At 39.6% G+C, this 27,830-nt stretch overlaps 2 protein-coding genes across 4 annotated transcripts in view; one reads left to right on the forward strand and one right to left on the reverse strand.

Moving 5' to 3' along the window:
* The window catches only part of SCAMP1 (secretory carrier membrane protein 1), a 28,961-nt gene extending 16,171 nt beyond the window's left edge, over positions 1-12,790 (forward strand). The window contains exons 3-9 of the mRNA XM_083465514.1: positions 325-423; positions 520-631; positions 1,595-1,723; positions 4,693-4,852; positions 6,153-6,254; positions 7,833-7,950; positions 9,550-12,790. Of these exons, the coding sequence (XP_083321640.1) occupies positions 325-423; positions 520-631; positions 1,595-1,723; positions 4,693-4,852; positions 6,153-6,254; positions 7,833-7,950; positions 9,550-9,714 (885 nt within the window). The 3' untranslated portion in view covers positions 9,715-12,790. The remainder of the gene's footprint in view (positions 1-324; positions 424-519; positions 632-1,594; positions 1,724-4,692; positions 4,853-6,152; positions 6,255-7,832; positions 7,951-9,549) is intronic.
* Positions 12,791-15,160: 2,370 nt separating this feature from the next.
* LHFPL2 (LHFPL tetraspan subfamily member 2) overlaps positions 15,161-27,830 on the reverse strand; it is a 105,122-nt gene continuing 92,452 nt past the window's right edge. For all 3 annotated transcript variants that reach the window (XM_083465547.1, XM_083465548.1, XM_083465549.1), the window contains 2 exons: positions 17,208-20,373; positions 15,161-17,003 (listed from right to left, as the gene is read on the reverse strand). In XM_083465547.1, coding sequence (XP_083321673.1) covers positions 20,117-20,373 — 257 coding nt within the window. In that variant the 3' untranslated portion in view covers positions 15,161-17,003; positions 17,208-20,116. The remainder of the gene's footprint in view (positions 17,004-17,207; positions 20,374-27,830) is intronic.

Consider the following 27,830-nt stretch of genomic DNA (forward strand, 5'->3'; position numbering starts at 1 on the left):
ACTTACTATTTGAAAACCTCAAAGCAGTTTTAAATAAATATATATAGAAGCACAATAAATACAATAATAATCATATCAAATGATTTACACTGAAGTAAAATAAATACACAAACAATATAAATGGTTTGGCAATGTATAGTGATATGGACAGATATCATTTGTATGTAGCAACTTTTCTACTTATATCTAAAGTTTAGGAAATGTATAGAGTTGACCAGTCAACTAATTAGAAGGGCTGTTGTACATCTTGAATGCCTCTTTAAGATATTTTCTGAAAGTATCCAAGAGCCACTCTAAAATTGTTCTGTTCTTTTCCTTTCTTAGCCACCACCAGGAAATGTCAAAGTTCCCAATGTTCCCAGTACGCAGCCAGCTATAATGAAACCAACTGAGGAACCACCTGCTTACACACAGATTGCAAAGGTATATTTAATATTATTGATTTCAGCATCAAAATGGGAATTGATATATATTTATAATATAGTGCTACTTCCTTATATCTCAATTTCCCCCCATCAGGAACATGCCTTGGCCCAGGCTGAACTCCTTAAGCGTCAAGAAGAATTAGAAAGAAAAGCAGCTGAACTAGATCGCAGGGAAAGAGAGATACAGAGCCTCAACCAGCAGGGAGGTAGGCCTTAAACATACCTCAACAGCTTTCAAAATGTTGTGCTTATGGAAACCATTTAATTCAGTGCTTAGAGTTGGTTTAAATGCAGTTTCTGGAGCTCTGAAGTTCCTGCCAATTGTCTCTTAAAACAAAAATGACAAAATTTAATTACTGCAGTTTTATATATGCTTGGAGATTTAAACGGGAAATACAGAGTTTGCTTTTATTGGGTCATTACTGTCCTCTATTATCTGTGTTAAATTAAGCTGAAGTGTAATGCTGGTCTTCTGAAGGAGATAGAAGCAGTTGCCAGGAGAGATGATAACCTTAAAAATCTAGTCAGTGCAGCATTTACTTGCATAGAAGACCCCTTAAAACCAATGATAACTTTCCTTGTAAACAAGATTAGCAGGAGAAATAGCAACCTCTAAGTAGAGAAACTCAGATTCTGTACATGATTACTCAGATACAAGTCACTTTGTGTTTAGTGGTGCTTGCTCCCTGCAAAGTTTGTATAGGATTGCAGTCTGATAAGCATTCCATTTAATCTGAAAGTGCATCCATCACTTCGTGGAGAGACAGGGTTTTTATTTTTTTAAGTAAAATTCAGGTTCTTACATTGGAAGCCTTATTATTTGTATATTCAGTAAGCAGCTGGACTTTGTTTTCACATGTTCTGTATTAGTGCTGATAAAATAGGATGTGTCAGCACTAAATTTTGTTTTCACTGTTTTAAAATCTGTGTTTAATTCCTTGTTAGCAGTGTCAAGTGGAAGTGAATGAAGCTATCACTACTGCTTGGATTCAGGATTGAGATCTTAACTGGTAGCATCTCAAGGCTGCTGCAGTTATATCTCTGTAGGAAAGTGTGTGTGTGTGTGGCATGTGATAGAAGATCCACAGCTCTTTCTTCAACTGTTATTTTAAAAATTGTTTGAAGTGACCCTTAATATTCAGCAAAATATTTACCTTTTGCTCTTCCAGGAAGAAAGAACAATTGGCCTCCACTACCTGGGAATTTCCCAGTGGGACCCTGTTTTTACCAGGATTTCTCCGTAGACATTCCTGTAGAATTCCAGAAGACAGTAAAGATTATGTACTACTTGTGGATGTGTGAGTAAGATTTATAGAATATGTGTATACAATGACAACACAATCCTGGGCATATCTTCTTGAGAGCTAGTTCCATTCAGATCCATTGGGGCTTGCTTCCAGCTAAGCAAGTATGGGATTGAGCTTTATAATTTCAGTACTCAATTTACATACTCTTTGCATCATTACTACCAAGTGTAGGCATTTGAGGTTATATACCAGGGATGGTGGACTTGTGGCCTTCCAGATGTTGTTGCTGAAACCCCTGTAAATCTCAGAAAGCATAGCTAGTGGTCAGGGATGATGTGAATTGCCCAACAACACTTGGAGCGCCACAGGATTCCTACCCATGTCATAAATGCTTGGCAAAATCACTTCGGAGCTGTTTATCTCCTTGAAAATATTACTGTAATAAAAAGGGCACCAATGACTTACAATATATAGAGAGCCAAGTTTTCGGCAGTTTTCTTTGGAAGTTTAACATCCTGCATAGGATGCACACACTTGAGTTTAGTAAGCTGCAAAAATATGTCTGGCATCCATATGATGTGGATATATCTCAAATTACATTTTCCTTATTTTGGTATGTTGTACCTAATGCACACATATGCACACCACTCCATGCACTCCTGATTCAGACTTCCTTTCCCAATTCCAGAATAACCTCTCTTACAAGTACACTTCTGTGTTGGCACTCTTAACTTTTAGAAGATGGTCAACCAATAATTTACAGTCATCCATACCGGAAAGTTTTTATATGTCAGTTGGAGCTTGGTTAGCAAGACGAAAGGATATGGCTTGTTTCATTACCTCTCTCCTTCAAACTTCAGCGGTATGGCAACATCCTGAGTAGAAGGAACTGGGTGATAGGCAAGATGGATGAATTCCCTGTTGGCTGTTTTTCTTACTTCCAATTTGGTGGGATTTGTTGTTTTAAGAGTTTCTCTAAAAAGTTAACACTTTTTAAAAATGTGACCCTAGTAACCTGATCACCTTTGGGTCCACTTAATATGCCTTCAGCAAGTGGAATAGACTCTGCCAGCTAAGCCTGCCAGTCTGCTTACTACCAAGTCGCCCTGGTTAAATTCTCACCTCAGGTGCCTATTGGCTCCTATGTTAACATTTTCCATGGTGGTCTTGTGTGGCAAGGCAGTACAGTGCAATTGCAAGCAGCAATCGGCAACACTGCATCATTAGGTTGGTAGTGGAAGTATGACATTCGTAAGGGAACTGTTAAATCCAATTTTGTTTGGTTTGTACAGCAGTCCCTGGGGTTAGACTGTTACACTGTGAGCCTAAACAGCTATTTGAAATGTCACTGGAAACGGTGAAATTTGCTGCTAGTAAATACATTTAGAACTGAAAGCCTCCAACACCTTAAGGTGGCACTAAGTAACACTGACAATTTTGTTTTCTAAACTTGTGCACCAAGAGCGGAGTTGGGATAAGTGTACATGGTACTTGCTTACCATCTTTCATGCGTAACTCTTCTAATTTATAAGAACTTGCAAATGAGTTGAGCAGTGTTTCAGTATAACTAATTATAGGATACTGTAGTGTTCCTGTATGTATTTACCGGTCTGACACTCAGATAATTAAATAGTATCTGCAAAAATCTGTGTACCCGGTAATTATTGTAGAAGTGTCAGCTATTTAAACAAGAAATGCTGTGGTGATTCTTTGTTACATTTGCTTGAAAATCTGGCAATAGATTAAAAAAATTACCAGGCCAGAGAAAGATGGTGTCCTGTGGCATTCACTACACTCTATTACCTCACTGCAACTAATCTGATTTGATACTTGCTGCTGATAAAAAGGCGGTGGGTGGGAATTACATTAGGTTTAAAGAATGCAGAAAACTTTAGTGGATTCATTTTTAAAAATCAAGGTGGATCAAGCAAAATACTGTATCTAAATGATAGATTTAAATATCCTAATAATTACATTTCCTGAAAATGCATACTAACTAGTTGTTGTAACAATTAAAACACATTGGTTTGCAGTCAGAAAGGCATTTATTCTGCCTAGGATCATAGCTGGAAACCAATGGTGTTATAGGCAGCACTCCAAGTGCACTTAATTCGTATCCACTTAAGACACTGAAATAACACTGAAGTGAAAGGTTTCTGGTTGGCTTTTTGTACACATTCAAGGACACTAAGAGCACTTTCTTGAGGACTAAGTGCACAAAACTTTCAAGATGTAAGGGCTGATTGTGGGTGGCTAAAGAAAAAATGTAAGGGAGGAAAGAAACAGTGTTGACCATTATTATGGGGAAAAGAATTTGAATCCAGTCTACAGAAAACCATAATATACTAAAAGCTAGTGAAGCGAATGTGGTAGTAAAGGGAAATACCTGCCACCCTTAGAGTCATACCTGGGGCTGACAGATACTGAGAAAAACTGTGTTTCTCCATGAGACGGAAAGTAATTGGCCATGTTGTTCAGTTGGCAACCACAGTAACATATATATTACACATACCTATTATTTCATACCCAGGATCAAGTCGGATATTTTCCCCCACCCCCTAGTTTTAATCTTTTATAGAAGCAGACTTTAAATCAGTGGCTCAGTTCCAAAGCTCTTCACACAGTATTCAGGCTGCACATGAGAACTTTTCAGCTCACCTTTTACAGCAGCTGCCTCTCAAAGTTTCCCCCGCCCATCAAGGTACCCCATGAATCACTTGAGGTGCAGCCTAGGAATATAGAAAGCTACGTTATGCCAAGTTGGACCCTTGATCTAGCCAGCTCAGTATTGTCTACACTGATTGGCAGCGAGTCTCCAGGGATCTAGATAGCAGTCTCTCCATGCTATACCTGGAGATGGCGCGGATTGAATCTGGTGGCTATTTAATGTAAGAACTGATCACTGATCCACCCTGATCAGTGATCAGATCCTGATATAAAATCAGTAGAGATAGCTTATTAAGTTTTTATATATTTTTAGAATTGTGGCAATTCAATTTTATCATACCTGTTTTCTATAGTTCATGCAGTGACGCTGTTTCTTAACATCTTTGGATGTCTGGCCTGGTTTTGCCTACAGCCCATTCGAGGAGTTGACTTCGGATTGAGTATTCTCTGGTTCTTGCTTTTTACTCCTTGTTCATTTGTCTGCTGGTACAGACCACTTTATGGAGCCTTCAGGTAACAATTCCCACCTACTGTGAAATTAATGCTATTAAGGTGCTACATAATTTAACTGCTTTTTAATCATCCAGCACTTCATTTAACTTGGTTTTACAACTTTTAATGTGAATTCTTGTACTGGTTTGGCAATTTTCAGAGTAGCTGACTGGCCTCAAAGCATAGATTAGCAAATTGATAAATATATTAGTTTCTTGAAAATGTAGCCGCTGTTTCTTGTAAGTAGTGTGATAGGTTAGCTAGATGTGTCCATGTTTTATAAATAGTGGCTCAGCACACCATGCTAAGTCAAACCATGGTTTAGTATGAACAGAGTTTCTCATAAGCAAGGCTTACTCTCTTTGTGTCTCTTAGACTAAATTAGGCAAGCTGCTTGCTTTTTGGAGTCTATTATTCTCAGAATTAGGCTTTCAAAATCCATCTATTTTTAAATATGGGGTGGGTGAAGTTAATATAATGCATTAGACAGGAATAAGGAGAGGCTGTTTTGCCTGCATAATGGAACACAAGCTCACTCACTTATGAATTCTGCAGTTTAGGCAGCTCACACTTCTAAACTGTTCTTTTTCACATTTTAATCTCCTTTCCTCAGTACTCCGTAATTGGACTCTGACCTGTTACCTCCCTTCCCTGGAAGAGAGTTGCTTTGCTATGTGCTAGTCCCTACTATTACTTGTTAAAACTTCCTCTTCATGCACCCAGTTTCCACGGAGATGGTATATACGGCCTCAGTGCCTGCACCTTGTTTTGTTGGCAGAGCATTAATCTTTTTAGTCTTAAAGCTAAAAGCAACAAAGCAAGACCCCCCCACTAGCTGTGCAAGAAAACAAGTTAATAATCCTGAAATAAGTTAATTACCCATATCATCAAATAAGAAAAGATTGGAATTAAAAAGAGATGGAGAAACTCTTATTATATATCAGGCAGGACACTAAGGTCATTTTTGTTGCAGCCAGAGTTCACAGCACTTGCTAGATTATGTTAGTAGGTTTGCTTTGGGGGCGGGTTGTGAGGAGAGGATTGCTTCTCATACTTGACATTTCTTTAATTGTTGCTATGCTTGTGGTGTTACATTATTGTAGTTTGATTGGATTATATTGATAGTATAGGTAAAGGAGGCAGCTCTGTTCCCATGGAGATCAGCTGTACTCAAAAAAATTGTTTTATTTGTAAAAGATAAACAGTATGTATGGTTTTGTTTGTTGCTATTGATTAGCTTTCCTGGTAGAGACGTTAAACTTTGGAAATGTTTCTTAAATATTGTGAAAACACCTGACGATTTCCCCCCTCCCTCTTTTAGGAGTGACAGTTCTTTCAGATTCTTCGTTTTCTTTTTTGTGTACATTTGTCAATTTGCTGTGCATGTACTTCAGGCTGCAGGATTCCAAGGATGGGGCAATTGGTAAGTGGCTTATTTTATCATTCAGTGGAGAGTGCAATAACAAGCCACCTTTACAAAGTTCAACAATGCACAGAGAAACATTTTGCATTTGAAAGTTTTATGGAGGATAAGCAGAACCAGTATGCAATTGTTAATAAGCAGCAATTGTTCGTCTAGCCAGCGACTGTGTACCAAAAATGTCCATAACTGATTTGCACCAACAATATATCATCCAAATGTCCATGGTGTGTAGATGACACTTAAGCCACATGCCTACAGTCACAGCTGTTTCTCGGCCAGAATAATTGGACCACTGTCATCTACGTGCTGGTAATCTCCAGGCTGGTTTACTGCAATGTGCTCTATGTGGCTTACCCTTGAGGTTGGTTTGGAAGCTGCAGCTAGTACAACAATGCAGTGGCTCAACTGCTCATTAGGGCAGAATATCACTGCTGAAAGAATTGGACCGGCTACCAGCTATCAGGCTAAGCTCAAGGTGCCAATACTGGTATAGATACCTATGCAGGTTAGATACCTCCTATAGATATCATACCATCAGGAAGTCCATTCTGTATAACATAGGAATTAGGCCTTCAGTGGTGCAATACCTACCCTTTGGAACATCTTCCCATTACATGTCTGACAGGGACCATCTCTATTGTCTATTCAACACCTATTTAAGACCTTCCTTTTCTAACAAGCCTTTTAAGTAGAGACTTTTATCCCATTCTGTGTATGCATTGAACTTGAACTTGTTTTTATATATGCTTTTATTCTTAAATCACTTCAGAATGTTTTATGGTCAGCAATTCATAAATTAAATAAACAGTTTAAAAATTGTATAAGAGAGTTTCAAATCCCAGTCCTAGTGCACCTTGATCCTGGGCATTCCAAGCACTTTGTCATCACAACTGGTCTGTCAGTTGTATGTAGATGGGCTATAACATGCCTGCCTGCTGAGCCCTCACTGCAAATTGAGAACAAAGTGGCCGGAGGCATCAAGAGCCCAGCCCCATAACTAGGTGAGAGGCTGAGGAGGCACAGTTTTGGCACAGTTGATGTGCAAAAAACTAAGGTTGTTGAAGTGTATCTGGACTTGTCCATTAGGACAAGTTTGTGCTGAGTGAATTATAATGTCCAGCTGTCTGCTGAAGTTTCCACCTAGCATCTGTTAGATGCTTCCTGCTGATGTTTCGTTTTGACCTACTTGGTAGCAGCCAAAACAAAATTTAAAAAACACCACCACCTCTGTTCTTGAAAGGCAATTTGTGAAGAGATTTTGAAGGAAACTTTATCATATTTATCAAGGTTGCCAAACTTTCTGTATAATTAGAGAGAACAGTAGTTCCACAAGATTGTTCAAGGAATAGTGAAAAGTGAATTTCAAGATAATTCAAAGTGAACTGCCTTACTGTTTCTAGAGTCAACCTAAAATGCTTTCAAAACCTTAGTTGTGCTTGGCTCCCCAAATACTCCAGTAATTTCCTGTAAGGATTTTAGTGAAAGAAACAATAGCTATGGTATTTCAAGATGTATCATATTGGGGCATGTGTATGTTATTTACCTCTCTTTTGTTATTTACCTCTCTCCTGTCTTTAGTGGATGGATTTCATCCCTCACTGGGCTCAATCTTAGCATTCCAGTAGGCATTATGATGATAATCATAGCAGCGCTTTTCACAGCATCTGCTGTCATCTCACTAGTAATGTTTAAAAAGGTAAGTTTTCTGTCTGTTGAATCCATATTGTTGATAGAAGGCTTTGTGTTTGCACACAGATGTTAATCAAAGGAGTCTGCTAGCTTCTTTCTTAATTTCTATTAACTTGGGCAGATCGTCATGGATAGAAATGTCACAGAATCAAATTAGGAAAATGGATATTTTAATTGTTGCAAATTCATTTGAGTTGGAATGTGCTTGATTCCTCACTTCCCAGTCCCTGCCCTTGTTCTTTTCCAGCTGTAGAAGTTATCTTATTTTTATGGCTTTTGTGAAAAGAGCACATCAGGATCCTAGAGATTTCTCTCAAATAATATATTATCAAAGAGTAAAATTTATGCTTCAGCACCTTTCATTTTAATTCTACATAAAAGTTCTGTCAGTGTAGGCCAGGTTTTCCTGGTCTGGTGCCCTCCCATCAGTGCTAGTCAGCATGGCCAATGGTCAGAGATGATGGAAGTAGTAGTCCAAAACATCTGGAAGGCACAAGGTTGGGGAAGGTTTCTGGTTGTTTGGGGGGGGAGCAGATGAACATTTAGAAGCTGCAGAAAATTATAATAATGCTTAATTAATTAATTTATACCCCACCAATCCGGCTGGGTTTCTCAGCTACTCTGGACTGTTCCCAACAGATTAAAAACAGAATAAAACATCAGACTTTAAAAACTTCCCTATTTATTTCCTTGACACATGATAGGAGGGTGTTCCACAGGGCAGGTACCACCACTGAGAAGGCCCTCTGCCTGGTTCCCTGTAACCTCACTTCTCGCAGTGAGGGAACCACCAGAAGGCCCTCAGAGCTGGTCCTCAGTGTGCAGGCTGAATGATGGGGGTGGAGATGCTCCTTTAGATATACTGGGCCAAGGCCTTTAAAGGTCAGCATCAACACTTTGAATTGTGCTCGGAAATGTACTGGGAGCCAATGTAGGTCTTACATTGAAAGAAATGAGATGAAAATAAGGCAAGGTAGATGAGGGATATTTGGGTATTATAATTATTGAAACAGATGGCAACACAGACGTTGTTCTGATGTCCCATAAATTGTTAATAATAGCACAGGAGCTTTTTCAATGGAAGAAATGCATCAGTATGCCCTGTGCATGCCCAAGTAGCTTATGGTATTTCATTTTGAGACTAAAAAGTAGTGGCCATGAATGTTAGAGGAGGAACTAGAGTGAGTAAAGCATACCAGAGAGATGTATGAAGGCTACTAAACAGACAAAAATCACTCATGGTATTCCTCACAAGTGTTGAGTTTTTAGCTCTCCACTCTGGCTGAACTGTCCAGCATCTGTGAAATCATGTGTGCCGTCGTTTTTCTGTAACCACTAGGGGTCACACTTTATATCTTATGAATACCTGCTGTGGAGTTCAAATCATAGATGATACAATTACTAGGAAACAAATATGTACACTGGAGGGCTTTGAAGCAGACACAAAACATAATGCAAGGGAAATTTAACCAGTGATTTAATATCTTAAGAATTGCTGTTTTTGCTACAAATATGTTGGTGCCTAAAACTCTGCTAGGTGCTGTATGCAAGATTTTTTCTTTTTGGAAAACACGCCTCATCATTTCACTCTGGGCTTCTTCCACAGGTACATGGTCTCTACCGCACAACTGGAGCAAGTTTTGAGAAGGCCCAACAAGAATTTGCAACGGGGGTGATGTCCAACAAAACTGTACAAACTGCTGCAGCTAATGCTGCGTCAACAGCAGCAACTAGTGCTGCTCAAAATGCTTTCAAGGGTAACCAAATATAGCGAAAAGAAATGGGAAAAAAAATCACTACCATTTTCAGCTGTATTTTCTTTTTCAGTCACTTATATTCCCTAAAGACTTGTGTTAAAAATGCACACAGCATGTATGTCTCTTCGGCTGTGCATGGGCTAAAACAGGAAAAGGTCCTTGTTTCATTACTTTGTACACTTATTTATTCAATCAAAGGTACTTCCTGGCTACTACTCTTAACTGAAAATGGTTCTATTATTCCTCATCTTTTTGGAGGCACGCTATATTTGGTGAAAATTTAAAACCGTGAATCTGAAATTGATATGGCAACTTCTGGCGTCAACTTAAATGATTTTTTTTTTTATTTTTTTTTGGCGAAGGGGGGTGGGTTCTTGTCAATAGCTGTCCCTGGAAACTTTCATTTTGACTTGAGACGAGCACTTTGGATTAACTCCTTCTATTCATAACAACTTGATTCCCTATTTTCTTAACGTAAGGAATGGGGCAACTGATGGTCTTGAATATGAAATTTTGGCTGCTGCTTTATAGCTTCAGCAGCTGATGAAGGACAAATGTAAGCTTAAAATAAGTATGATAGATAATGTAAATTTCTTTCTTTTTTTAGGATAATAGGTCTTTTGATAAAAATCTGAGTTTGCATGAAACAGTTTTGACCATGCTGAGCTAGTGTTTTGGTCCAGAATTTGTCTCTACCACTATGGTCACAGTATTTGTTGGGATCTGTTTTCATGGTGTGTGGTCTTCTTACAGAAATTTTGGAGCACAGATAGTCTCACCAAAATAATATGTGATGCAACAGGCAGTGAGAATTACGTTTAATGGAATCTGAGTGATTATATATGCTATTTTTAATTTCAGTATTCATGTCTTTGGAAAACATACTGATAAAGAGAACCCATTAACCAATATTTAGAACACTCCCATAGCTAGTCCTTTTTGACCTGTGTTAAAATGCAGTGGAATTTTTGTTGTGCTTAAGGAGTCTGGCATTTTTTAAGTGTGCACTTGTGTTTAACAATGGTACTAAATCTTTAGCCTTGTCAATCACTCTGTTTATTGCTTGTACAAACATCTGAATATACAGTATCTTACTGAAATCTTTAAAAACAACCATGGTCTCTAATCAGGCATTTAAAAATGGAATTTAATTATGTACTTGAATTCTTTTTAACATACTTCAGCCTTTATGTGTGATTTTTAATCTGAATAAATGCATTTTATAAAATGCAGATTGAGGATGAGTTTTCAGTGCAGTAATAATCAGCTATGTTTGTTACACAGAGGTTTTTTCATTTTTAATTCATCTTTGTATCCTGAGTAATCAGCTCTCATTTTAAGGTTGTCATCCCCCCATTGACATTCTGAAGTATATGAATTATTGGACTGCAACTTGGAACATATCTTGGATTAACTTTTCAAATAGCATTCAATTGCTGTCATTAAAGACTCTTAATTCTTATATACTGCATAAAGGTATTGCAATATAGGTCCTAATCTTAACACACTCTGATCCAATATTTATTTGGGAAAAGTATTATTCAGCTGACCCACTATTGGAAAAATATTCAGCATGGTCTAAAAGCTATGTCTGGGGTATATTCATATATCTCAAATTACAAACTTTACCTTATATGAATAAACAGGATAAATTTGACAGCTTAATCACAACAGCAAATACTAGAAAATAGACTATATGGGAATTACATTTTGTAAACAGTTTTCTATACCTAACACAGAGGGCAAGTCATATCATGGATGTTGTGAGGAATTTGACGTATTTAGTCCTTGATTAGTAAGAGAAAGTTTAGTTTTCTTTAATGTACATTTTATTTTAATCCTTCATCCTACTTCTGTTGCCCTATAACATTTTTGTTGCTAATCCTGTAACTTGTATTTGGGGTTGGAGATGAATTTTAATTATAGTTTAAAAATGAATAAATTGTTCTTGAATATTTTTTTTTCCTCAGGGGATAAAGCAGAATGAAACTTGAAATAGATAAATGCAAGTCTAGTTTGCATAAGTCTTGTAGCTATTTTGGTTCAAGAAAACAAGACGACATATGTTGATTTTAATGTGTACCATTTTACAGATTATCATCTAGAAAATTAACCATCAAGGTTAAATCAAAAACTTCTGATTTTTAGTTTTTGGCAAAAGGCTGTTGTATGTTAAAATATTTAGCACCGGAATTAAAATATGTCGGTTAAAAATCATATACCTATTATTTAAGTCATTTTGTAGTATCCAGTTGTGGCTAGATCAAAATACAGAGTTTCAACACTGGAATGTCAGTACTCTTCGCTATAGTTTTGGCATTGGAGTCAATTATCTGAGGGATATCTGTATATTTTGTAAATTCCTAACAATGCTTTGCCATCCTGATGAATGTCATGGTTCTGTACAAATGCACACAGATCCTCTGATGTTGCATGTCTGGGTAGTTCAAAGGTTCTACATATTTATTGTATTAACTCAGTGATATAGAATAAAAATGTTTCCTAATTGTTTGCTCTGTATAGTTTTAAAACTCAAGTAGGAAATTTTTGTAAAAGGCAAGCTAAAATGCAAGAGGGTTAATGTGTACAGAATGTATCACATATTTCTCCCCCCCCCCCCAGCTCTAGTCATATGTAGTTACACAGAGGCAGAAATTACTTGATTGGTTTTATTGCGGTTTTAATGCCTTACGGATTTATTTCATTATTTCATATGTTGTAAGTCACCTTGGTACATTACTGAAAAACTGATGTGTGACTGTGCATTTGATCCAGATTCTGGCACTACTAGTCACATGTAACTATGCACAACTAGAGCTGGATCGGGGTTGTTGTTTTTTTTTGTAATCTGTATATAAATTCTGTGATCTGCTGCAGTGGGAAAAATATGTCAATTACCAGAACAACAAACTGATACAATTAGAACTGGGAATGGTTTAAAGAAGCACCCAGTAATAGTTGGTGTGTTTTGGTTTTGTGATGTAAATTGGAAACTTTAAAGATAATGATTTGTCGGTACTGACGAAAACTAGGAGTATTAAATTTTGTCTGGGAACTTGTTGGAAGTAAACTGAAACCTCTGAAAACAAACCTTTGCTGGTATTTTTTATATCCGGATCGCTTTGTCACTGCTGTGGAGGGTCAATTTCTCTACTGTGAGTCCTTTATGAATGTAGCAATAAAGTTTACTGATAGTGGCCACAATCCAGGAAAGTATATAACCAGATACAGCTGCGGGCCTTTTTTCCTTGGTTCACACTTTTCAAAACCTGCCTTGTGTGCCACACAGCAAACTACATCTAAATTGAAAGCCATGTTTGATATGCCTTTACAAGGGTTGGGTGCTATGGAAGTGATGTAAAAGCCCTGATTGTGTCTTTCTAAACGCTGTGTGACGAGAGGCTGTGTGTGCATACTATGGAGACCTTATAAAGACAGAACTAACATCATCATTAATTCACGATGCTCTGTTATTCTGGTGTCTTCTATAACAGGTCACAGTGTGTAACTGAGCAGCTACAGGTGGGTCACAAGTTTTATATGTAGGAAACTTCTGGAATAAGCTGTACAATTTATGGAATACAGTGGTGCCTCACAAGACGAAAATAATTCATTCCGTGAGTCTTTTCGTCTTGCGAAGCACGGTCCGTCGCAACTGCGCCTCTTCAAGCAGCTTTAAGAAAAAAGCGCAAGACGTTTTCGTCTTGGGAAGCAAGCCCATAGGGAAATTCGTCTAGCGAAGCAACGCAAAACCAAAAAACCCTTTCGTCTAGCAAGTTTTTCGTCTTGCGAGGCATTCGTCTTGCGGGGCACCACTGTATTGTAGAGCTGGAACAGGTATAGAAGAGGGCAACCAAAGGGAACAAGGAGACTGGAGCAACTCCACTATAAGGAAAGATTACAGTGTTTGGGACTTTGGGGGAGGGGAAAATATAGAGGTTTATAAAATTATGCATCGTGTGGAGAAAATAAGACCGCCGCCTCAATACCTCAAAAGAAGTTGAGGTGATCCAATAAAGCAGAATGGTGGGAGAGTCAGAACAGGTAGGCCTTCAGATGGCTGAGTTAGTGGAACCGACTCCCCAAAAGATATAGAGATGGCTACCAACTTGAATGGCTTTAAAAGGGAATTAGACAGATTCATGGAGGATAGAGCTATCAGTAGCTACGTAAGCCTGATGGTGTTGTAATGCCTCTAAATACCAGTTACAGGGGATCGCAGGCATTTGGTTGGCCACTGTGAGAACAGGTTGCTGGACAGGATGCAGCAAAATGTGTTCATTGTTCAGTTACTCAATTCTTGCTCTTTGTTGCTATATATAACTGCTGCATTCTGCAAAGACAACTAACATCAGAGATTGAGTGTATATAATGATTGGACAAAAGAACGCCACGGTGACAACTAAGAGATTGGCTTGTACTAGTCTCAGGCTCCCATAAATATGGGCTCCCAAAAACCTCATTTTTGTCTTTTGGAGCTATCCAGCCAGATGGCCAAAGGTACTCTCTCACCATCTACTCTGCAAAGAATTCTGTGCATGCTCCTAAACCCAAGACTGCTCAAGCAGGTAACCCATATCAAAACTAAATTGAACTAAGCTAACATGTATCTAAACTAAACTAAATTTTTGCTTTAATTTCAAGTATGTTTGATTTGGTGCCTTCATTTTTCTTCCTCCCTCTCTCAAATAAACGTTTATTTTTAATACTTTGGACATCTGGCTTCATTGGTTTAAAAATGAGTTTTCCTCACTAAAATCTTCCTCATGCATGGTTGTTGAGATGTCTAGGAATATTTAACAAGGTTTTGTTCAAGTTCTTTATCCACAGGTCTTTGGGAAGACAGGTTGACTGCTGCTTTTGATATGTTTTCCCTAGAGCTGGCCTGAAAAGGCTCCTTGAGAGTATGTCTCTGAAACTCACTAAGTTTCTGGCCAAGGTTGTGCTAGGAGATGTAGTCTAATTGGTGGAAACTATCAGTAGCTACTAGACATGGTCCAAACACTTACTGCAATTTCACCCATTTTTCCTAATTACACCAACATTTTTTAGTTATCAGATTGGTACTAGAAAATACAACTGTTAAATGCCTCCAACTGATTGCCTTTGTTCTCTTTCTCTTTTGGTTTTCAATGGTTACAACCAACAGTACAACTATTCACTGGTACAAAGTTACCTGCTCTTCCTTTCGCATTCAACCAGAAGCCAATGGCAATCTCATTCTTGTAGTTCCTCTCCTGTTGCATGGATAACTTGGCTTGTGTGTCTTTCAGGAATTATTAAGTAATTGGATTTATATTCCTCACCTTCTTCCAATGAGCACTGAGTGGCAAACACATCGCTATTAATACAATTTAAATTTCTAAAAAATACAGATTAAACCAAACTTTTAAAACAACTGTATGCTCCCAAACTAGTAATATCAGGCTTGTCAAAATCAGAAATGATTTCTCAGAAAACTTAAACGGTTAATAACTGTTTATTAGGCAAAGAAATTACTATATTGTAGACAAATTAAATTAGCAATACAGCTCAACAACATCCTTTACTATGTTTAGCTGACTATAGAGCTTCAAACATTCCTCTCTTGTTCCTTTTATGTTGATGAGCTTGCTAATTGCTAAACAATCCTTCACATTTAGGCTATAAATAAGTAGGCCTGGATTTCCCAGAGTTCAGGAGATGCTGGAAATCCATCATTCCAATTATTGTTAACCCCACTTTCATTCCAATGAGGGATTTTACAGGACATGGTTGGCATCTGATAAATATGAAATAGAATTAGTGTAGCTGTATTTGCCTTTGGAATACCTTTGTCCCTTTCAACCTCTCTTTTTCCTTATTGTTATTGCACATCTCACGCCATGTGAATCTTTAAATTTTTACCCTCTGGAAAGCAGTGGCACATAACACAATACAGTAAATGTTTACAAAAATGATTCAGCCGCAGCTATTTAAGAAATAATTTGTTAAGTTTTGTTTACACATTTTGAGCTGTTTAGAACACAGGTTTAAAACACAATTTCTTGAGTTAATATAGCACACACTAAGAAGCATTCACATATATGTCATCTTGTGAAGGCAAAATACTTTATAAAAAGGGGTCCTTGCAGTTTGTTTAGAGGTAAAACACAAAATCTTTCTTAAGCCACAGGATGTAGTCTGGAAAACTTTCAAGATTCCTTGTACATAGATTTAAACCTTATGACTGGCAATAAAGCTTCTATCCAAGGAAACACAAAGTTGTGTTGATAGCAATGGGTGTAAAACCATGCTGTAAGTTTTCTTGGAATTATGAAATATTTCTTGGAATTTATGAAATATAAGTTTATATGAAACTTAGGATATATTTCAACCATAAGAAAGATGCATTATGCCATGTAAGGAATGCCAGTGTTTGGTTACTGATGTGCTTATTTGCAAAAGAACGGGCTGAACTATTTCAGTGGCTGAAATCTGAACTATGCCATTGGAAATTTTGTTTAAACTAGATTTTCCTTGAGTTCTCTCCCTCTTTCCACAATACTGTAATATATAGCCTCACATAAGGAATTGTGCCTGCGTATTACTGAGATCGGACTTTCTGGAAAGCTTTCCAGCAGAGAAAATGCTTGTCCCTTTAGAGCTTATTACAATACATGATGGGCAGGACTCAGCTTGTTTTTGACCATGGAACCATTCATACCCGTGTTTTATAGGTAAGCAACAAATACAAGTTCTTGCTAGGTGGTAGCTGTAATAACACAGTAAAGCATCATCTTAGTAGGATGGGATGTTAAATTCATTTTAAACTTCCCAATTATGTGGTAAGATTTGCCAGGGCCTAAGTTTCATAATGCACACACTTCTAGGTTACTGTGCTTTCAGTCCATGTTATTATAGAAACTTCACTTATAGTCTGCAATTCTGTGGCTCATGTACATTAGAATGTAGAGTTTATAACTAGACCAAATGCCACTTGAGTGTTGGTTAAAGCTGTATCTACCATACTGGATTTTGAAATATTAGCCATTGCACAACTAAAGAATTATTTTACCTTTTAAATCATTGTCTAAAACACATAGGATTGATCCATTGCTCAATCATATGTGCATGTGATTTATTTTTACAAAGCAAAAAAGCTGCTGGTTTTAGATACATACCTGAGTCATAGGAAGTGTCTTAGAAGCATTCTCTCTATTACTTTCCAACAGGAGTAAAAAGCTATTTGCAAAGAAGTTCTTGCCAACTGCAGCTTTTATGATTTTATTTTAACTGCTGTTCAATTCAACGTGGGGGGAAACTCTCTTTTTTAAGATGACATGTTTTGCTTTACAGATGGGTAGCCGTGTTGGTCTGCCATAGTCAAAATAAAAAAATTCCTTCCAGTAGCACCTTAAAGACCAACTAAGTTAGTTCTTGGTATGAGCTTTCGTGTGCATCTGAAGAAGTGTGCATGCACACGAAAGCTCATACCAAGAACTAACTTAGTTGGTCTTTAAGGTGCTACTGGAAGGATTTTTTTTATTTTTTGCTTTAAACACTGCAGCACTTCAGTGTATTGTCTAAAGTTGGCATGCTCATTTGGAACCCTTACTAAAAGGGCAGTTGGAAATGTGAGAGACCAAGTAAATAATGGTTTGTTACATCAATGAATTCCTTAAAACACTTTTCAAGAGCCCCATATACTACTAATCTGTTCCATAAAAGCTTTAATTTCAACTGTGCACACACTCACTCTCTAAACTGTGCACACTCTTACTCTAGACACATTAATTTCTGATTTTACCACTTCAATTCTAGGCTGGAAGCTGTTAGTTTGAAATCCCATGATAGTTTCCCTAGAGAAAGAGATAGAAATCTTAGTGTTATCCCTCAATTACCTTCAAATGTTTGTATCTCAAAAATCAGTTGCAAGAGCAACTTAACAATAAATGGGGAAGAGATGTGAAACAAATTATTGAACCAGCACTCTTCTTTTTAACAGCTCTTGCTCTTATCGCCAAACTACCATTTGGGGGAGAAGGAAATTAAAGAAAAATTGTGAGAGCAATTGTATTTTTAAAAGGGGGAAACAGAATGCATATTCTGACTTGGAGTAAGTACACACCTGGATCACAGCCACAATAATTACAGCAGTATTCGGGGGGGGGGGGCAGCTTCAGATATAAAAATTATCCATGTGAAATGTGCCAAGATCATATCCTGTGATAAAATTGATTCTGCCAAACAAATATTTCATTAGCCCTGTGTCCTTATTGAATATGCATTATTTTTACAGCTAAAAAGGTTAGCTCTAATTGAACCTCACTATTTCAACCCAGAGGTTTTTTGCTGCTGCAGTACCAAAAAGGAGAGCAAACTAAAGAACATCAGCATGGACACTCCATGTGCATTAAGAGGGAGCCCTTTTAAATAGGAGAAGCCCACCATGTTCTAGAATGAGAGAGTCTTCCTCAGACCTGTGCAGCTTGTGACCTATCAAGCCAAGCATAGTCCACAACTGTGTTTTGGTTACTAGGACCTGGCAAACCTTTCTTTATGTGCTACCTGCTTAAAGCTACAAAAATGAACAAGGGTTGTTAAGCACCTGGCAGAGACACAAAAGTAGGCTGCATTTGGCTTGGGTCGCAAGTAATCTACCACTCTGCAAACGATGGGACAGTGTTTACAATGTTTGGGTTTTCAGGTTAGGTGAACTTGGTTGTTGGTAGTTGTTTTATAAGACCCTATCTTTATAGTAGGAAGACTTACTGTTGTCATCACACTTCTAAAGTCTTAATGCATGTTTGTATTAATCATAATGTGTGTGGGTAGTGCATCACCCTTTTATGCTCTTGCTAATTGGAATGTCCACAAGTTTTTGAACAGGAGAAATTGTGGAAGAAGTAGCAGCAGCTCTGCAAAAGAAAGCAAACTTTTGTTCTCCAAGATAGTGTCTTAATCGGCACTGCTGGTACTGAACATATCAGCATAGTTGGTAATACCCCCACAAAATTTGTATGTACATAGTTGTTACTCATTTTTGTAGAACTTACTATAGCAGTGGTTAAAGAAGCAGCAGCCATGCACAATAAACCTGAGTTAGAGGGGTAGATACTCTAAAATACATTCCTTGTTACTGGAAATTTCAATTTTCCTAATTTTAGAAGCTATGGTAGACATAAGTGGTTATCATTAGTGGTTTTGATGTAAATTTTTAGTCTAGCATCTTGGCCTCCAACTGCTGCACGTTCTTCCTATCAAAAGGTAAAATATGAGAGATCAAAGTTAATAAGGCTAATCTGATACATGAACATCTGAATATTAGCCATCAGTTAACCCGTCATTATGACAGCACCATTATATTTTGTTTTAATGGGTTTCAAAAATTCTTAGGCTTGTAGAAAAATTACAGAAGTGTATGTATGCACTGTCTTGCAGAAAAAGATCACCTCTGGAAAATCATTGAGCTGATTATAATCATCAGCATGCAATATAGCTGTAAAAAGATATTTCAAAAGCATCAGACCTTAATAGAGTCTGTCCTTAGGTGATGATGCGGCTATTTTAGGCACATAATCTCAGGCAATGGAATGGTGAGAAGAGGCGTTGGAGGTACCCTGTGGGCACCGGTACTCTGCTTGCTACTGTCCTTGAAGGTGGATTAAGGCTACACTTCCACTAGGAGGTACACCTTTGGGGCCTAAGTACTACCATTACTACTTCCTAAGACTTGCTTCACCTATCTACATTTATACAGCTAAATCAATCGCATATTGCTAGTACTACCTGTGCTTATGAGCCCAAAATAATTTAGCTTTCATTCTGGCGGCTGCTGTATGCTGTACTTGTTCTGACTACAGCAACCTATTTCACATGTTTACTGGGCAAAGTATTGCTTACAAGCCCCAGCCTATGAAAATCCCTTCCTTGCAAGCTTCATTTGGAATCCCTGCATATTTCCTGTGCCCAAGTTTTCCCCATGCGCTATTTCAACAAGATAGGCTTTTCTAAATGCATCCCGAAGAAACTGCTGTAGGGATGGCACCAAGGTGACATCTAAAACCTTTGAACTTGAAGCCTGGTTTCATTATCTTTCTGTACATAGTGGAAACATATTGACTTGTATTCAGCAATATCCTTCCAAGGATTCCTCTGCAATCCTTCATAGTGGTGAACATACAAGTAGAACTGAGCATTTCCAAAACCGTTAGGCACTGTTCATACAAACTTGGAGCCAACAGCATGTTGTAGCATCCTTCCACTGCAGCCAGGTGCTGTGAAGCTGACAAAGTAACGTTTTCTTATGCTGCTGATAGTCCTCCTCCATGCCTATTAAGTGACACTATACTGCTTGAGCTCCAAAAGGCTTTTGTGTGTGTGTTGGCATCAGTTCATTTAGAAGTCCACTTAGAAGCCAATTCTGCTGAGACATGTAAAGGTTCTCTTGAGTCATTAAAGGAGACAGATAAGACTTTTCCCTTCTTCAATTTCTTCCTGTACTTTGTCACTGGAGGTGGCGATTTCAGCTTGGGCGGAGAAGACTGCGCAGATGAATGTCAGAACAGTGCCACCAATTGCAGTGTAGAAAGCCCAGCCCAGCGAACAGTCACCAAGTTTATAAGCCGAAGCATAATGTCCGCAATAGTCTATTGCCTTCTGACAACCCCAGCCAGCAGGGTATAAGATCAAGCCTAGGATAAGGAAGAGACCTACCAAGAAAAAGAAAGAGTAGTTAGAACAAAAGTGCAAACACATCACTGTAAACCAAACTGGCAAAAAAAGGAAGTTTATCATGACAAAAGGGGAGAGGATTCAGTAACTACAATGCAGAATCACTTGGCCTGCAGGCTTAGGGACCGACAGGCAATGCACTGTTTATAGTGCAACTGTGGGTTTGACATCCTGAATGTAGTTGCTGCTATGCAGTAATACAAACCCAGCAGGACATGCCCCAAATGGAGAATTATTACTAAATTTATTACTTGCCCTTCACCAGCAGATCCTAGGGTGGGCTACGGCAACATTAAATTCAGCATTAAAAACAGCTAAAACAAATTACAGTCACATGTAAAATGAATCAAATGACAACACTGAAAAATGTTTACAATATTTAACTATATTCCTATTATTCCTCCCCATCTCCACCGAGGATGAAGTTTTTTCTAAGTTATAAATCACAGCCAGTATCGGTTTGTTTCTTAGTAAATCTTGAGGGCAGGAACAGCTGTGAGTGCTAGTTTCTGCCTCATTCACGGCAATTAAGAATGTACATGCTCCAGCACATTACTGTTTCTTAATTATTGGGACAGAATGCCAGCCAGCTGAGAGAAACATCCCAGTATCCCACATTACATAAAGCTGCACTTGGACATATGAGAAGGTTCAAAATGCATCAGACCCTGTATGTAAAGTCCTTTAACAAGCATTTCTTAAACAAAAAGAGAGAACCTGGATTATCTGTAGCCTTTTATCATTTGGTTGGTTGCAAAACCCCATATGTGAATTATGTTCCAGTCTTAACATTAGGGATTTCTCTGTGTACTGAGTCAGGAACAGCCAAAAAACATTGTGTAGTGTTCCTTGCTAGTATGCCTCTTGTCACTGAGACTATAAAGTATTGCTTCATCTTGGGCAGACCAGGATAAACTGGGCTTTCATCCTTCTGAGCCCACCAGCTGTGACAGACTAAACACCAGAAATCCCCTTCCTGATGTCATCAGAAGTTCCTTTGTCAGTGTGCTATACAGCATCATTTTTCTGAATAGGAGATTTATTGACACAGCAGACGTTTGAAAATTACAATTTTTAGCACCAAAATTTCATTTGAAATGGCTTTTATCTATCAAAACCAGGATGCTTTAAAACTGCTCCAATCTAAGTGTAGCTTCTCTTACCAGAAAACATTTTATGCACACGTGTTAAAGGAAAACAAAACTTGAGCATAACCTCTGAGGGTGTATGTACACACCAAACATCTGTCTTATACCTTGGTGAGCTGACCCCAGAACTTGACTTCCCTGAGGAAAGGAGATGATGATTAAACCTGTGGTATAGCTATATCCTGGCTTGCTGTTTACCAGGGACCTGGCAGCTTTGGCGGAGGGACGTCTGTGCATTTTATCACATTTTTCACCTAAAAGTTGTTAACACTGCACAGACTGCTTCTTAAAATGTAGGCTATGTGCTCATAGTCAAATTACTTTTAAAAAATTGGCTTCTGTCATCATTAATTCTGCATTATTTGCATTTATCAGACAACTGAGTAAATAAGATTTAAATGCTTAAATGTTTGCTAGCAAATACCACAAGATACTACTGTGTGTTGCATTAACATATTAGCACAGACTTAGCAAACAGGTGTGTCCAGGCATCCATTCTATCCGTAAATCAAAGAATTCACTAAAGACAAATTTTAAGAAGCCAGTTTTTTTCGTTTTCCACCTTTATATCTGCCACTCAATTAGTATGCCTCTAATTTAATTGAAGAACATGAAATTACAAATCCTTCAATCCTTAAGTATTGAGGTACCCCCTACTTACTATTTAATGATCCCTGTGCAAGTCTTGTACAGTGCAAATGTAGGGGGAAATGGAGTAGCTAATTAATTTGGTGCCTTTAATTGGACTCTCAGAGGCTGGAGGCAGCTTTGGAGAGGATGTTCAATTTAAGTTTTGTGGAGGTACATCTGGAGGGGCACCTCCACTTTCCAAGTGATTAGCTAAAAAAGGATTAGCTTAAAAAAAAGTTAACGCAGAGAGACACAATCCATCTCTCCAAAAACAGTAAGGAAAAAGAGAAGTATATTGTGCTCTAGACCAGTGTTTCCCAACCTTTTTTGGGCAAAGGCACACTTGTTTCATGAAAAAAATCTCGAGGCACACCACCATTACAGTCCCGTGACGTCAGCGCGCAGCGTCACGCTGGGAGGGACATGAATTGCTAGCAAATTACATAATCACCTCCTTGAGGGCTGGCTCATCTTCTCCAAAGGCAGAACCCCATTAATTAACAGCACAGACTCACACCATAGCCAAGACGAGGGGGGAAAACCTCAGTCATGCACAGTCATGCACATGGGGCTAAATGAGGACGAAGACCGGGCAGAGAGCAGGGTTCAAATCACCCCACCTGGCCAGGACAATCCCTGGGTGCTCCCTTGGGCCACTTGCCTGACCCACCTCGCAGGGCTGTTGTTGCGAGGATAACACGGGGAGAACCACGCGCGCCCCCGGGAGCTCCTTGGAGGAGAAAGCGGGCGATGAATGCAATGCACGAAATATATGAGAGGCGACCAGGTTTTGCAGGTGAGGGGCCCCCGCCAGCCTCCGCTTCCAACACCCGGCGCAACGACGCCGAAGTTTCCCCCCGGGCTCGGCTCGGGGAGCAGCGCTGCTCCCCCCCGGCTCCCCTTCGCCCTCCCGGCTCTCTCTGCCGCCCACTGGGGACCCCCTCACCTGCCAAGTTCGGAGCGCCGGTGGAAGTTGCATGCATGCAGGGCGCCGCGTTGCCATTGCATTGCACTGCACTCCATGCAACGCCTGCACGCATGCATTGCCTTGCACGCCCGCCAAGGGTCTCCCCGCGGTCCGATGCGTCCCCTCCGGCGCGGATGCAGCATTGCAAAAATAACCCCCCCCCGACGCAGCCCTACCTGGGGGGCAGCCTCCGCCTCCGCCGCTCCGCCTCCGCGGGGATCCCCGGGCTCCATCCTGCTGCCCGATCTCCGCGGGGGCGCAGGCAGGCTGCGCGGGGTCTGCACGGAAGAGCCCTTGCCTGCCCGGCCGCCGCCGCTGCGCTCATTCCATGGCCGGGAGAAGAGCGCTTCAAACAAAACGCCTGGCCCGCCAGGCCACGCTGGGAAACGTAGTTTGCGCACCCCGCGCGGGCGCGGAGCCCAAGGGCGAGGGGACTACGGATCCCGGCAGCCCCCGCACCGGGGACGGAGGGGGAGAGGCCGGGTGCAGGGATGGAGGGACGGGTGGGCGAGCGAGTGAGTGAGTGGCAGCCGCCAAGCCTTGGCCGAGAGCCAGGAAGGGCCTCCCCGGAGGAGGAGGAGGAGGAGGAGGGAGGCGCAGAGCAGGAGGGAGGGAGGGAACCCCAGGGGTCATCTAGTGACGGTGCCCCAATCGAAAATTTGACTTAAAAAAAAAAAAATCTTTCGAATTTTTTAATTTTTCCCGCGGCACACCAGGCAACATCTCGCGGCACACTAGTGTGCCGCGGAACAGTGGTTGGGAAACACTGCTCTAGACACAAATTAATAAAAAGAAGTTGTCCATATAATTTTGAAGAGAGGGGAGTTCAGTAGCAAGAGCTAAGTTCTAGCTTAGGTAGTTAATTGCCATGTGCCTTTTTATTTTGGTTTCAAAGGTTTTATTTGGAGCTCCAGGAATGTAACAAGAACTGTGGTTAATTGGATACGTCTAAGGAAACCTTATATGCAGGGCTTGAAGGCAACAATCCTCTTCAATTGTTTGGCCCTAACATCTGGTGTTCAGATATGCACTGCCTCTAAACACTGAAGTTTCACTTAGCTATCAGGGCTAATAGCCACTGAACATAAGGAACAACATCATTGTTGAAAGCCAAGAACTCAAAGTTCAGTACTAAAATTCATCAGCGTCACACATCACTCTGACTGCCTTGCACTGGATCTGAGCAATGTCAGACCAGCAGCAGTGGCAGCTTTGGAATAACATAAAGCAGATCCCCCTGGTCTGATCTTGGAAACAACTCCTTCAGAGAGCATGGTTACCCAGCTGTTTGTTTGGATAAGCCAGAAGCATGATATTTAGTTCTGACAGTCTCTTGTACAGTTGTTGTTCTGCCACATTAAACAGCAGAGTATACTGGCAAAGATGAATGTTGTCTGCAAATCCAGAAATGACACCCTTGCATTTCCTACTGAAACAAAGGGGTGCTTGCCTGTCAAAAATGCCTCTGAAGAAAGCAGAAATTGGCCAAATGGGATCAATGGAGCGTCAGTGCTGTAGACAAGCAAGGACCATGCTGCATACGAAGGGGAAACACAGAAAACAGCTCAGAAAGTATTTTGTCTGTTTTCTTTTCATTTAATTGTAGAACCGGAAGGTCATTTAGTCCAATCCCCTGCAATGCCTAGCAGTTCAAAAGCACGTCAAAGTGCAAGCAGATAAATAGGTACCACTCCAGCGGGAAGGTAAATGGCGTTTCCGTGCACTGCTCTGGTTCGCCAGAAGCGGCTTAGTCATGCTGGCCACATGACCCAGAAAAACTGTCTGTGGACAAACGTCTGCTCCCTCAGCCAGTAAAGCGAGATGAGCGCCGCAACCCCAGAGTCGTTCACGACTGGACTTAACTGTCAGGGGTCCTTTACCTTTTTTTACCTGCAATGCGGGACTCCAGTTAAAGCATCCATAACAGATGGCCATCCAATTTCTGCCTAAAAACCTCCAATGAAGGAGAGCCCACCATTTTCCAAGGGAATCCATTCGATGGCATAGACAAGATACTGTATTTGGACCCAACTATACATGTGACACACCCATTCCTAAAAATGCAAACCTGATATAGATAGCTATTTAAATGCAGTAACTTAGTCAAGCCAATCCTAGGATTCAGCTAGATTGGTAAAGAAAAAGCAATTTATATGTGTTGTATATGCGATATAACATTTTGCCGCCAGATGGCAATGTGGAACCCTGTTGTTTTCTACCTGTTTTTCCTGTTTAAATTTACAACACTTTAAACTGAAACTCTTATTTGATGTGTCTAGATCCAGCCCGAGATTTCAGCAACTGACTGGAAATATTCAATAAGTTCAGCTCCCTGAATTAAAACTTATAGAAGACAAACTAGCCAAAGAAAATGACAAAACGTGTTGGAAGGATCTGAAACTAAAAGCCGCAAGGACTGGTTGGCAACACCAGGGTTTTTCCAGCCTCTTTCCTAGTTCAGTTGCATTTACAGAAACTTTACTGAAATTGGGTTCTTGGTTTTACCAACCCAAAAAACACCCACATACAGTGAGTCATGGGCAGCACAAAAATCATATGATTAGTCTGTTATTCTTTCCTTTGCATGTATACTAGCGATTTTCAAATAGTTATCAGGTCTATCAAAAAGGATATCAATAATGCTGGACCAGTTTTCTGCAAAGAGCTTAATCACAGTTATGTCCTATCTTTTGCTAGCAGATTTTTGACAGAAAAGACCTTTATCCTCTTTTCTCACTCAAATATTTTAAAAAAGGTTAATACTGCAATCCACTGATGATTTATAGTGCAATCCTAGGAAAAATCACAAGTATGCCCCATTTAGTTCAATGATACTTATTTCCAGGCACATGTATATAGGATTGCAGGTTTAACTGAAGCTAAATGTTATTGAAATCAATGGTATTTTCTTGTGAGTAAATGTAGTCAGGAGTGCAATGTTAACCCACAGATGAAGACAAGGAAAGAAGAAAAGACACTTCACAAACTTTGGCATATATTGTCTTCATGACTATCACCTATACAAGTTCAGTCTTGCTCAGACTAAAAATGAAAATCACATGCAAAGTGTGTTGCCAAAAGGTTAGGGCAGCTGCTACTTTTCCTATAAGTTTTAGTTGCAATCCTGTTGGCTGATCCTATGTTGTGCAGCATTTTCCTAAAACCATTCCAAAACTAAACTCAAGAAACATTCCAATTTGTCTTGCTGAGTGTTCCTCCATTACTGTTCTACTACAGTGTATTAGCTAGGACAAGCCGTCCACGCAGGTGCCTGAGTAGGGCTGGTTAGAAAAGTTTTCTAGCCTGCCTCTTCTGGAAACTGTTAGGATTGCGTTGAGTCTCAGTCCTAATCTGACTCCTCTTTCAGATGACATGCCAAGAACGTGGAGGAGGCTGATGCATCACCAACTTGGCTAGAAAAACGATTTGGGAAGAAAGCCCTGCGACAGAGGAAGCATGACGAGGAATTGATTGAGCAACGACAAGAAGAAGCAATATTATGGCCTCCTCTCAGGAGCTGTCTACCAGCTTTCATCAGCTCAGGCCCTTCATCTCCTGCTACATATAAAGGCATGTTCATTATGTATCTCACAGGGAGACTGAAGTGCATATCATACAATGACACTACATAGACTACTGCTCAGCCTGGAGTCTAAGCAAGCCCAGAGGCACAGGAGGTTCTAAGCTGCCCACTTTGCTAGGCAAAACCTCAATCTGTAACGGAATTAAAATAGTTACTGTTAATGTACTATCCTGTACTATTTGAAATCGGCTCTACCATATTTCAATGCCTGACTGGCACATATACTTAGCATGAGCACACTTTTAGCATGAGCTCTTAGGCTCATCTCCCCTCCTCCTGCCCCCACCAAGTCTTTTCCCGAACTTTAACTTTCAGCAGTCATGCTGGAATGCAGCCATCTGAATACAGGAACTCATGTACCATGCTGTTCAAAGTGCAAATGTACTTGAGACAGTGTCAGGATTTCCACTATAAACCAAACAGCATTTTCCCAGAAATGGAGAAGGGCTGGCACTAATGGCTAAAATAAAATAATAATAAAAAACCCACCAAAAACAAACCTAAGTGGAAACTTAGTACAAAAAATGCACTTGAAATATTTTGGAAAATATTTTGAGAGTAGTTTTAATATAAGCATGGAAACAACTTTTATAAAAAAAAACCAACAACAACCCCATGTTATTATTTAATATGTATTTAGTTCTTTCAGTATATGTAGCAACTTCCAGAGTTTTATAGGCAAAAAATATTAAGCTTTGTGCCCCCAAGGAACTTACAGTCTAATATAATATAGAGAGAAATGGAGGCAGGAAAAAGAGAGCCAAGGGTAGCAAGGGATGAATGTGGGCAAATGCATTTAGTGTGCCTCTGAATCCCAGTCCCTAAACACCCAACTGGATACTACAGACTACGGATATTTACAGGCAGAAAAGAGGAAGCTATTATTACAATCAATCCACTTAAAATTAATTCCCTGTTAGTATTTTAGGAACAAAATTGCTCAAACTCAGGTTTTTCAAGTAATTCACAGCCTTTTAAAAATAGCTCCAGCACTCGCAAAAGATGCACAAATGACCGCCTGTCCAGCCCCTTTTGTTTGTCAAGCAGCAGTTACTGATCTAATGATATGGTTGTGTTGGTCTATGGCCCTTTGAAGCTGATGACTTA

The sequence above is a fragment of the Podarcis liolepis genome (assembly GCF_965112155.1).
Source record: "Podarcis liolepis genome assembly, chromosome: 11".
Taxonomy (NCBI): domain Eukaryota; kingdom Metazoa; phylum Chordata; class Lepidosauria; order Squamata; family Lacertidae; genus Podarcis; species Podarcis liolepis.